The sequence below is a fragment of the Vanacampus margaritifer genome, chromosome 16, assembly GCF_051991255.1.
Source record: "Vanacampus margaritifer isolate UIUO_Vmar chromosome 16, RoL_Vmar_1.0, whole genome shotgun sequence".
NCBI lineage: Eukaryota > Metazoa > Chordata > Actinopteri > Syngnathiformes > Syngnathidae > Vanacampus > Vanacampus margaritifer.
This window is the reverse complement of record NC_135447.1, coordinates 7,897,879-7,910,157: the sequence shown is the minus strand read 5'-3', so window position 1 is coordinate 7,910,157 and position 12,279 is coordinate 7,897,879. Positions and strand designations below refer to the sequence as shown.

Genomic DNA, 12,279 nt, shown 5'->3' with positions numbered 1-12,279 from the left:
GTTTCAAACCAAAGACTAAGTAATTCAAGTAAAAGCAAATAAATAGCCACAAAAAAATAACAATCACAAGATAAGTAAATAAGTAAGTTCATTTTTTGGTATTTTTAAGTAATTGCTTCCATAGTCATGTGGCTCTGAGTGTATAGACCGTGACCTAGAAATGATTTTAGGACTGGAGATCAGGTTCCGTCAGGGTTCATAGGTTTGGTCACAGTACCCCAGGCTGGGTTACACACATTCAGGAGGTTTCATCGGTGGGGGTGGTGGTGATGGCTAAGGCAGTGATCATCTTGCTATTGGAAGTGTTCAAAATGCAGACAGCAATGAGTTCCAGGATGCTGTCATTGCATGTTTATGTCAACGGTTGCCATTTACATGATATGTGATTGTTGAACATGTAAACTACTCTTCTGGCACACTTCCACAGCACCAAACTGGAAACTGGACTGAAATGAACTGGAGTAAAGTGGTCCTAAATGGTCAAAAGGCAAGAATTCACAATATTATAAATGGGTGTTTTCATAGCTTTGCTAAAGGTTAGCTATGCCAGATAGTATTTTATTTTATATATATAATTCAACTAGACTTGATTTATTTTTTTTTGTTGTTGAATGATGCTCTAAATTATTGATAGTATTTTATTAGTTTGTTTATTTTATCCGTAAATGTGCACAAACGTAATTGTGATCTAATTTCTGTTCCAATTTGTCCTGATCGAAATCACCTGTGGAGTGGGCGTGTTCAATAAAAAGGCAGCGTAAGTGTAATGAGCAGCAAAAACACCTCTCGTTCTTTTTCCCCTCCAAAGTTTTTCGTCTAGACCAGAGGTGGACATCGAGGGCCGGAGTCCTGCAGGTTTTGCATGTTGCCCTTCTTCAACACAGCTGATATATGATCAGCTCATCAGCAAGCTCTGCATAAGCCTGATAACGATCCTGCTGATTGGAATCAGCTTGTGTTGGAAGTGAAAAACCTCTAAAACCTGCAGGACTCCGGCCCTCGAGGACCGAGATTGCCCACCTCTGGTCTAGGCTCTAGAGCAGGGGTGTTCAAGTTCGGTCCCCGAGAGCCCCCATCCAGCCTGTTTTCCATGTTTCTCTCCGCTGACACACCTGATTAATGATCAGGATCGTTATCAGGCTTCTGCAAAGCTTGCTGATCATTAGATTCAGCTGTGCTGCAGGAGGAAAACATGGAAAACAGGCCGGATGGGGGCTCTCGAGGACCGGACTTGAGCACCTCTGCTCTAAAGTTTATCTCGGGGTTGCGACGAGTAGCCGCTGTGAACTGCCGCACTGCCAACATTTTTTTTTTATTTGATTAACTTGAGGATTCTTATGCTCAGATTTTGCTCTTTGCTGCAATTTCCCCACAGCAGGACTACAAGCAGTGATCTTCTGATCAGATCATAGTCTCATAAATGTGTCTATTTGGCAGCACTTCATAGCACAAGCGCGACAATCAGCCATTCTTTTTCAAAAATGTGTTTATGTAATGGTCATAAGGTCTTACACGAAGGCAATTCATTCACATGTTGAGCAGGTTGGAGATACACTTCTTGGACTTTTCAATTCACGCACACTCTCGTTCGTCTTCCTCACTTTTCGCCCATTTCAAATGATAACGTCAACAATCTCGTGAAGTCTATGGGTCGCAGGATTGATGCAGTTATTGCTAGTAAGAGCCCAAATAACTTAACAGTGTCTGTTCTAATACTTTTGCTCACTTAAAAAGTGGGTTGCTTCAAACAAGATGTACTCTGTCTTGGGTTGTTTAACACATATAAATACCATGAAATAAAAGCTGGAATTCTGAACTTTAGTTTAATGTTCACGTTTTGACCCAAATGCCTTCAGTGTACATAAAACAAAAGGATTGAACGTTCAATTCTTTTGAAGGGAACGTATTCTCCCTGAGACTTCACAACTGTGACTTACGACTTTTCAACCGTCAGCTGCTTGGACGCTGGCGCCTTTCCCAGGTGACCTTTGACAAGAGGCGCGATACACCCTAATATATCACATTTACACCTTCGGGCAATTTGGAGTGTTCAATGAGGTCGGCATGCGTGTTTATGGAATGTGGGCCGAAGCCAGAGTAAACCCGTAAAACCGTGTTGCCAAGGTATCTGTCAGTCAAAGTTAATAAAGAATATCAGATAAAAAACAGTGTCTATATTTTGAGGTCATCCATCCTGCTTTTGTTACTGCTGTTCTTGCTCGACTGGCTGCTTCTCCGCTGGCTCTCCATCGGCATCTCTTGAACCGAGCTGGAGGTTTTCCTCTCCCTCTCCGCCACCATGTTGTCTCTGTTCTGCTTATACATCACTTTGCTGCTGTAGGGGCTGTAGGGGACATTTGGCCCAGCGATGCCGTATTTTGCCTCCACTGGGAAGGATTCAGGCCCGGCGGGGCCACTCGGAAAGTAGTTGTAGTCCGGGACAATAGGGATGACGGTGTCCGCTGGCTCCCTCGTTGCCTGCGACCGCCTGAAGCGGAGGCCCTGGTGGCATTTGGTGAAGCCCAGATGGTACATTTCCACTAAGTTGAGCAGCAGCGAGATGCACGCCACGGCCAGCATGAAGAGGATGAAGACGGTCTTCTCGGTGGGTCTGGAGATGTAGCAGTTGACCACGTTGGGGCACGGCCATCGGTCGCAGGCGTACATCGGCTTGAGTTCAAAACCGTACAGGAAGTACTGAGCTACGATGAAAGCCACTTCGAATAGGGTCTTAAAGATAATGCTGAAGACGTAGGTTCGAAGTAGTGCTCCTCTCAAGTGCACATGACCTTGGGTGTCCTTGATGGGCTTTAAAACCTTCTTGGCCTTGTTGCCGAGTATCTGCTGCTGCTTTTCACTCTGTAGAACCAGTTCCTTCTCCTTCTCTTTCAGCTTCTCCTCCATGCGCACCAGATGTAGGATGTGTCCCAGGTAAATGAGAGTGGGCGTGGACACGAAGATGATCTGCATCACCCAGAAGCGGATGTGGGAAATGGGGAAGGTCTTGTCGTAGCACACGTTCTGACAACCGGGCTGCTTGGTGTCGCAAGTGAAACCCGACTGCTCGTCCCCCCACACCTTCTCGGCGGCCGAGCCCAGCACCAGGATGCGGAAGATGAACAGAACCGTCAGCCACACTTTGCCCACTACGGTCGAGTGCTCCTGGGCGCTCTCCAGCAGCTTCCCCAGCAGGTTCCAGTCTCCCATGGCGGCTCACAAATCGATCCTCAGCTTTAATGACAAGACCACCTGGGTGGAGACAACCACATGCCGCGCGTTAATGTATAAAGTCGCTGCAACAGTCGCTCTAGAGTATCTCAAAGTGCCGGTTGGTTGGACTATTTAAAGAACTGACCTACATTTACAACCTAAATTGATTTACTATCTGTTACATGAAATTGGGATAATTTATTCCCAACAGTCTATTCATTTCATAGCGTGTCTCTTGGCTGCACAAGACAAGGAAAAGGACAGGACAGGACAAGACAAGACCCAAAATTGATTCACTATCTGTTACATGAAATTGGGATAATTTATTCCCAACAGTCTATTCATTTCATAGCGTGTCTCTTGGCTGCACAAGACAAGGAAAAGGGCAGGACAGGACAAGACAAGACCCTAAATTGATTTACTATCTGTTACATGAAATTGGGATAATTTATTCCCAACAGTCTATTCATTTCATAGCGTGTCTCTTGGCTGCACAAGACAAGGAAAAGGACAGGACAGGATAGGACAGGACAGGACAAGACAAGACAGGACCAGAACAAGACAAGGACAGGACAGGACAAGACAAGACAGGACAGGACCAGAACAAGACAAGACAAGGACAAGACAGGACAGGACAGGACAGGACAGGACAAGACAAGACAGGACCAGAACAAGACAAGAACAGGACAAGACAGGACAGGACAGGAAAAGACAAGGACAAGACCAAGACCAGGACAAGACAAGACAGGACCAGAACAAGACAAGAACAAGACAAGAACAGGACAGGACAGGGACCAGGACAAGAACAGGACAAGACCAATACAAGAACAAGACAAGACAGGACAGGGATAGTGGAATTGGCTGTCCAAATGGAGTATGGTGGAAGTAGCTGTATAAATTCTAAACACCTGTAGCAGTGGAGTGCAAGTAATGGGATTACCCAAGGAGTTCACAATGTCCTAAGATTCTGGTTAGTAAATGAGTTTGTAGCTTTAATCAATCAATTGAAAATTGAAAGGAGTGTGCCCGAGTGGAGTGCTAATCATTACCACCTTGTTGGTCACGTCTTCTGTCTCTGATTGGTTGTTTGTCCTCGGTCGCAGCTGTTATTAATTACTAATATCAAATTAGAGGCACTTGATGGAGCCAGAGAGGGATGAGTTTTTGTTTCCCCCCTCCCACAATTAAAATGCATTCATGGCTTCTATAGTAAGTGAATGAGTATTAATTAATACATTTACTAATCAGCATCTCTGTTGAGTATGACGTATTTTATTTACAGTTTTATACATATTTTTGTCATATTGTTAGATAATAAATATGGATTCTTTACTGCCCAGATAACATACATGGCACAATAAATGTTGTCATTTAGACTTTTTTTTTTTTTAATATCTAAAATTGTGACATGACATTCAAAGTCGATTAAGTTGCTATCGAAGATCCAGGGACTAAATGCATGGCACTGCTAAAATGCAAATAATAACAGGTATACTCACACAATATGATAAAACAACGTTTTAATTGACACTGTCAGAGATTAACGTTTTAATTTTCATATCGGCAATATACTGAAATATTTCTAATAATTTGCTTTTGGGTCACCATACAATAAAACATGGCAGTACTGTTCTTCTCTACTGTTAATTACATTTATAAACACTTTTTTTGCTGTTAATTGAACATAGTAAACTGAAACACAAAATAAAAGGCTATCAGTATAAATTACATTCAAACTGCTTGGTTCATTAAACTTCTGACTTTGTAACATTCCCATGTGGTGCAATGCGCTGTAAATGAGGCTCTATGCGGAAAAACAAAAACAAATCAATGTTTTTCTTTACAGTATTCTTTTCAAAATGTAAAGACTTAAGACAAATTAAATTAGCCTTCTTCTGCTAATACTTTTGTTAGCATAACATCCAGTTTCTCTAATTTATCCTGCTCATGGTTGCAAGGTGCTGATGGCAGACTTGTTTGCTAAAATAACCAATAACTAGGATTCATTGAATTCCTTTTGTTGAGCCCAGACTGGTTGAACTGTTAGCAAATGAACAAGCCGAAAAACATTTTTGGATGGTCACATTTGAGATAAAAAAAAAAAAAAAGCATATAAACTGTTATAGGGACATAGAGGACGGAATGAACCCCCCAAAATTGATACTTGTAGTATATACAGTAATATCTACATGAAATGTACAATTATATAACACATACTGTTTTTACATTAATAATTCACATTTGTTAAAGCTCTTGTTGACTTTTTACTGCACATTTACACTAGTAATCAAAGATAAATAACTTTACAAATGATATAAAATTACAGTATAATAATAACAACCCAATTAAGTCCTTGTACATATATGATGATTGGAACTTGACAGACTAAAATTGGAAATGAAACAATCGCTTAGGCAATATTTTGTCAAATTTTCTTTCACTCATTATAAATGTGTGGGCTTGTAGGCTCGGAAAAGCTTTTCAACTTGATTGTCTGGATTAAAAGAGCATCTTTGCCTAATACTTTGTATTCAAGTATCTGCTTAAGGAAAAAATACAAATGTATAAAATTTTCAAAGAATACGTAGACTTAAAGGTGACTTACTTGTTTGCTAGCGAAGCGCTCAGGACGAAAAAGAAGGCGCTTGCAGTCAATAGAATGCGATGCGATTGATCATGAATCAACTACTTGTCTTCCAAAAGGTTGTGTCTTCTCCGCTCATTAAAGACAAAATGAGGGTGAGAGTCTAGGAGGGCTGGAGCTGCCTGCTGGTGGACAACTTTTGCTTGAGGACAGATCTTGTGACACAAGACCCAGATTTAGGTTTCTAGTTTATATTTCAGGGCCTGATAGTGGTGACACAGCAGCAAACATGAAAAACACTTGTGCCTGTCCTTTGGGCAGCCACCGGAGGAAGTCAACAGAACACCTGTTTGGGATATAACCAATGTCGATTTGGTTAAAATACAAGTTTATCTTTGTGTGTGTGTGTGTGTTTAAAAAAAAAAAAGAATATAACTATCGATAAAACAAATCTGACAAACAATTTCTGATTCAGATTAATGTTGCGTTTGTAGAATATGCGTAAAGCAGCTAAATCTACCCGATTTGATCCATCTCACCGGGCAGCCATTTTGTTACTTGCTGTTGACTTAAAATGACATCACAGTTGCTCAGGCAACGGCCAATCATGGCTCACCTGTTTCCTGAGGCTGAACCGTGATTGGGCATTACCTGAGCCCTGAGCAACTGATGTCATGATGATGTCATTTTCGGTCGACAGCAAGTGGCAAAATGGCCGCCGCGAGATGGAAAAAAAACAGGTGCATTTAGCTGATTAACTTGTAACTCTTATTGTAAAGACGTTTTTTGATTGACTTCTCCTTTAAATTGTTACACTATTATAATAAATTACAGTAGTTACTTTTGTAGTGTTTGGGAAAACATCACACGCGATTTATTCATCAAACTTCCCATGATTTACTGTACGTGATACTGATCATCTCCCCCAGCCTATGAGGTCTATAGTGAGTGGGTCAGGAGATCTCTTCAGTTCACATACAGGCCATCTTTTGCTGAACTGCTGATGAGTGCCAAGATAAACTTCTCTCTAGACGGCTACTTTTTTTTTTTTTTAATGTCTGTTCTTTTTATTCTGTCCAGCAAACTTCCCCGCCTGATCTGTCAGAATAGTGTGTATTCAACAAGCCGCTACAAATGAGGCTTTGTGCCTCTCACGTGAAGACACACATTGCCGAGAATTGTGAAAGCTCTCACTTGAGAGTTTGAGTTGCTGTACACACAAATGGCAGCTGAAAACTCCTGAGGGGATGCGGTATGTCTGTGTGGTCTAAATATAAATGTTGTCACTGTGTGGCGGTGGTCTGGGATTTTTTTGAAAGTTGTCCAAACTTGTCGTCCAATCATCATTTATCATTTGTATTTACTGCATACAGACACTTCAGGAGTGACAGCCACAAGTCCCAAATTTTGCTTGGATTGCAATTTTGATACTTTTCGCTACACCCCATTATAAGGTTTAAGCCGTAAAACTTGTGAGGAAATGTGATGAGGACCATTATGACAACCATTAAAATTCAAATTTGTGTTTTCATCTATCATCAAAATCCATATACTGTACCCTCATGGGTGATGGAGGCTCATTAGCACCGCTGTAAGCATACTGATGTTTTAAAATAGGTTTGATTAGAATGAATGGAAAGGCCATCCAAAGACATTCAATTATATGAGCAGCACCTTCTGTATCTATCTTAAACATAGTTCCTATTAAATTGATTTCAATGTTTGTATTATATACAATTCCGTGCCTCAAGATTATGAGCGAAATATGATGAAGCCAATACTGTATCAAATAATTCTCCTTTTACAAAGATAACAATGGTCATTGTCCAAAATTTAGGCTATTCATTGTGCACTGTGAACCAATTCATCGCATTCCAACTTCAACAGATTAACTACAGTTCACATTAAAAAAAGAGCTCCTTTTCCTGGAATATCACATTTTCCATGCAAATTAAACTATCTATTTACCACATACTCAAGGGTCACAAATTTTCACCCTCCCAACTTCAACCTCAAGTCTTACAGTCTTCATTTGTATAATTCATTTAATTGCAGCAGTTCAGAATTCCAATTCCATGGCTGTTCAGCGTTCACACACGTTTATTTTTAAACAGAAATGGCATTTTCTAAACAATAAAGTCATTATTTATTATTGTAGTTTGCAGTGATGTAGAATAAGAGCTGTGTTTACTCTAATGCTTGAATGACTTTTTTGGGCGGTACTTTATTAATCACATGAATCAAGTCATTAATTACACACAACGGAAGGTCACCATAACCAATGGTGGCAAAACGATTTTAGTAGTCTCAAAAATGCCTGTCCAAAATAACATTATTTATTGAAAGTCAGGATCTAATAGTTTTGTTTCCCGTACACTTGTGATGATAGAGTGTTGATACTTTCCATAAAAAGAGACGTGCCCCTGCAGGTCCAGCTGTCAGCAGGGTCAACAATCTTCACGCACACGCTGACCCCTTACACGGCAAGGCTATTGATAACGCAAAACTCTGCGCTCTGTGGCCTTTACAATCAGTCCGAGACGTTTGCTCACAGGTGGCAGTTCAGGTCTAAAGATGGCAACAGTGCCATTCGCGACAGCCATCCCCCCCCCCCCCCCCCCACGCCTATTCAGTAAACATTTAATGGCTATTATGGAAAATCACACAAAGTATGGTGGAGTTTATTCTGCATTCTTTTGATGGCAGATTTACTGCTTCATATTTACCTCACGGGGATGTTTTAACAGCCACCCGTGTTAATGAAACACTGTCATTACGATGAATGCATTACATTATATGTTTACTGTGCATTTATGTGTGCTTCGCTTTCAGTCAGACAGAAGACATTTATTACATTTCAGTACACTGCATGGCATAAGAAGCTAAATGTTGACACACTCTATGTATAAAGTAAATAAAAAATGAATAAATAAAATAAAACATAGTTAACACAAAATATTAAATTAACTTAATGTACACCATGACAAATAATTTATATTTGGCAAGCCATTAATGGACCTAGGATGTCATCTGCATCTACTTAATTAAATTTAATGAGGTCTGAAATGTTATTAGTTTTTTTTATTTGTTCAACGTTAAACTAGAATGCGTCATTTCAAAAGAGATTTATTTCCCTACTATGAGCTTATGTTGTAGCCACGCCCCCGTGGTTGAGTCTCCAGCATTGTGCAGGTGCTTGCCACAGGCCTTCCCCACTAAGAAAACGATCTCTGCGATGTTTAGCAGGATGCAAACGCCCGACACGGCCAGCATGAACACGGTGAAGACGGTTTTCTCCGTGGGCCGTGATACGAAGCAGTCCACCGTGTTGGGACAGGGGTACGAGTCACACTTGACCAGACGGATCATCTTGTAACCGGGGTAGATCATGTAGAAGACGTACATAAAAGTCACCTCGAACGTGACCCGGAATAACAGGCTGATGACATATGTCCACCAGAGGGCGCCGGTGATTTTCATTTTTTGGCTTTTGATCTGCTCCAGTTCTTTCGGGTTGCTTTTCCCTGACAGCTTGTAGAGCCTCTTGTCCACATGCCGCCGGTGGGCCACATGCATGGCGACCAACAGGGCGGGGGTGGAGACCAAGATGAGCTGCAGGGCCCACAGGCGGATGTGAGAGATGGGGAAGAAGTGGTCGTAGCACACACTGTTGCAGCCCGGCTGCTGGGTGTTGCAGATAAAGCCGGACTTCTCGTCCCCCCACACGCTCTCTGCTGCAACCGCCAGGACCAGGATGCGAAAAATGAACAGCACGGAGAGCCAAATGCGGCCGATTCCCGTGGAGTGTTTGTTGACGCCGCTGATGACAGCATAAAATGAGGCCCAGTTCATTTTTTGCTCCGGGTCTGAAACACAAAGGAAAGTTGGAGTCAGTTTTTCATTAGTTGGATTGTTGTTTCTGATTCGTCATATTTTTCAGAGTGGACTGACTTCACAGTGAAACACTTTTTTTTTTTTTTTTTTTTACAGCTCTCATAATCATCCATTTAGTTGTGCCGTTATTTGAATTTTGCGTCACCGGCATATTATCACCAAGTTTGAGTTAAAAAGATGACTTTACAAATCACATGACAACTTCATCCTGAAGAGGTCCAATTCCCAACCCCAAGTGATAATTAACTCATTCACTGCCATTGACGGCTATAAACGTCTAAAATTCATTTGAACTATTTCTATTAGTCTAACTTTTTTTCCACTTTTGTTAACACGAGTATGAAAACCTCGATTTTTTAAATTTGTACATTTAGAACATATAAAATTTGTCATTAATCGTGAGTTAACTAGTAAAGTCATGCGATTAATTACGATTAAAAATTTTAATCGCCTGACGCCCCGAATTTTTAATAATCTTTTTTTTTTTAATTCATTCACTGCCATTGACGGTTATAAACGTCAAAAATTCATTTTAACTATTTCTATTAGTTCAACATTTTTTTTTCACTTTTGTTAACAAGAGTATGAAAACCTAGAATTTTTTATTGTACATTCCGAACCGACATAAAATTTGTGATTAATCGTGAGTTAACTAGTGAAGTCATGCGATAAATTACGATTAAAAAATGTAATCGCCTGTCACCCCTAATTTTTTGATAATCTTTTTTAAAATGAATTTATGGCAGTGAATGCGTTAAAAATAATAATAAAATAAAAGTACCAGCAATGTTTCATATCAAAATCATACATCTACATCAACAAAGATGAAAGTGTTAAAAGTGTCCAAATATGTCTACAGCATCATCAGAGTGTAAATGTGAGTGATGTTACCTGGCTCAGCAGGAGGCGTAAGAGGCATATGAGACAGCGATGACAACTTTATTGACCCACTAGCTTGGAATGGATGACTGACTTACAAAAATAGAAGAAGGGGGCCTCTCTGCCCTCCTGTGGATTTGGCAGACCCCTTATGAGTGACCTGGCACCGTGTGTCATGTGACATACTCGCCCCTCGTCAGAGTGAGACGCGCAGAGTGCCAAAAGCGCCTTGTGCAAATATTCAAAGGGTTAAGTAATATGCAGAGATTGTTTTGTTTTTTTATGACAAAGAATAAGAAGTTAAATGAAGCAGCACAAGGAGCAAAGTATCCTTACCTTCAGATGACACTCATAACAAATAACATCCGGACACATTTATGCATGTAGCATTTTGAAGAAGTCTGTGCCAGTGAGCAATGGAGCAGCAGGACTTTGCATTGCTAATGATATCTCACAGACACACACACACGCACGCACACACTGCACCGCACAGCCCTGCACTGAGAGGTCATATGCTTCTACACACACTGTTTGCATACAATAGCTCCATTTAGCCGGGCCAAACAAACAGCCACACAATTCAATTCAAATGTTTTAATTTCGGCCCAGTTGAGGAATCTGTGTGGGGGACTGCAGTCTGCTCTCTTGGCTTAACGGCTTTGTTCTGGACAGGAAGTGTTGAAAGGTATAAAACAGCAATTGACCCAGAATTTCAAGAGGCAGCAATACAACGACACTTATGTTGTGCTTCCGTCCAGTTTTTCCATACACATTGCCAATTTGCCAGGCTTAATATATCACTGGATCTGACTGAAGTCTAGTAGGTACATAGCATGTTATTCACCTAAAAAGTATTAATCCCATTGTTTCTGGGTCACAGCATAAAACCATGACATAAAAGATGGCCTTGCAATGTGAGTTCAGTATTGAGATTTCAGAGATGTGATTATATAAAATATTGTCACCAACTAATTCATTATTTGAAACGTAGTCTTTTTTTTTTAAGTACGCTGTCTGACAAATGTTTCATTATTCGCCCTTTATTGATGCTGCTTGTGTAAATAAAGTGTCTTCAGATTTGGAAGATTCATGGATTTAATAAATCCAATTTTTTGTTTTGTTGCAGCAGCACAATCTCATTACGTTGTTTCAAATCGTTAAATATAAGTTTAAAAACACACAAGTCAAAAACTGAATGCAAATAGTATGAATTTGGAAATTTAACTTTGGCTAGAATACTAATTTTACAGTGAATCTTTTGCATACCACTAGAGGGAACTATTGTCCCACTAGCGGTATGCATACAACATTGAAATTAATGTTCCAATCAAAAGTTTAAATCCATCCATGGATAGTTTCTTTCTGTGTCACGTTTGAAGATGCAAGAATTGCTTCAGACAGTTGTTGTTTGGAGTTGTTGTTTGGAGGTAAAGCCTACTGTTATTCACACCAATCCCTGGACAGCTTTGCTGCCAACTAATTTCTGACAGGAGAAACAGGACTAAATTTACAATGGGTCATTCACCAGCAAAACAAAAATTGCTAGATTAGCTAACGATACCATCTTTTTTTTTCCACATTAGAGACTTTTGTGGTTTGGCACAAGACACAACACATTCGCCATCTTAGAGAAACCACTTGCCCCGAGTCAGAGTAAATTGTACAAATATTCAAAGAGTTAAGTAGTATGCAAATTTAAAAAAAATTGTGTG

General features: G+C 40.4%; 2 protein-coding genes across 3 annotated transcripts; both read right to left on the bottom strand.

The window, feature by feature from the left end:
• Nucleotides 1-2,172: 2,172 nt before the first annotated feature.
• Nucleotides 2,173-3,207, bottom strand: gja2 (gap junction protein, alpha 2). The gene has a single exon (XM_077546525.1). The coding sequence runs from the start codon at nt 3,205-3,207 to the stop codon at nt 2,173-2,175; it is 1,035 nt and encodes a 344-aa protein (XP_077402651.1).
• Nucleotides 3,208-8,459: 5,252 nt separating this feature from the next.
• gjb1a (gap junction protein beta 1a) lies at nt 8,460-11,146 on the bottom strand. 2 transcript variants are annotated; one of them, XM_077546606.1, is made up of 2 exons: nt 10,580-11,146; nt 8,460-9,660 (listed from the first exon to the last, which is right to left on the bottom strand). In XM_077546606.1, exons 1-2 carry the CDS (start codon nt 10,605-10,607, stop codon nt 8,921-8,923), a joined length of 768 nt encoding a protein of 255 aa, XP_077402732.1. In that variant the 5' UTR covers nt 10,608-11,146; the 3' UTR covers nt 8,460-8,920. The 2 variants fall into 2 exon arrangements, with proteins under 2 accessions (XP_077402732.1, XP_077402734.1); XM_077546608.1 differs by having other exon boundaries at nt 10,904-11,146.
• Nucleotides 11,147-12,279: the final 1,133 nt, after the last annotated feature.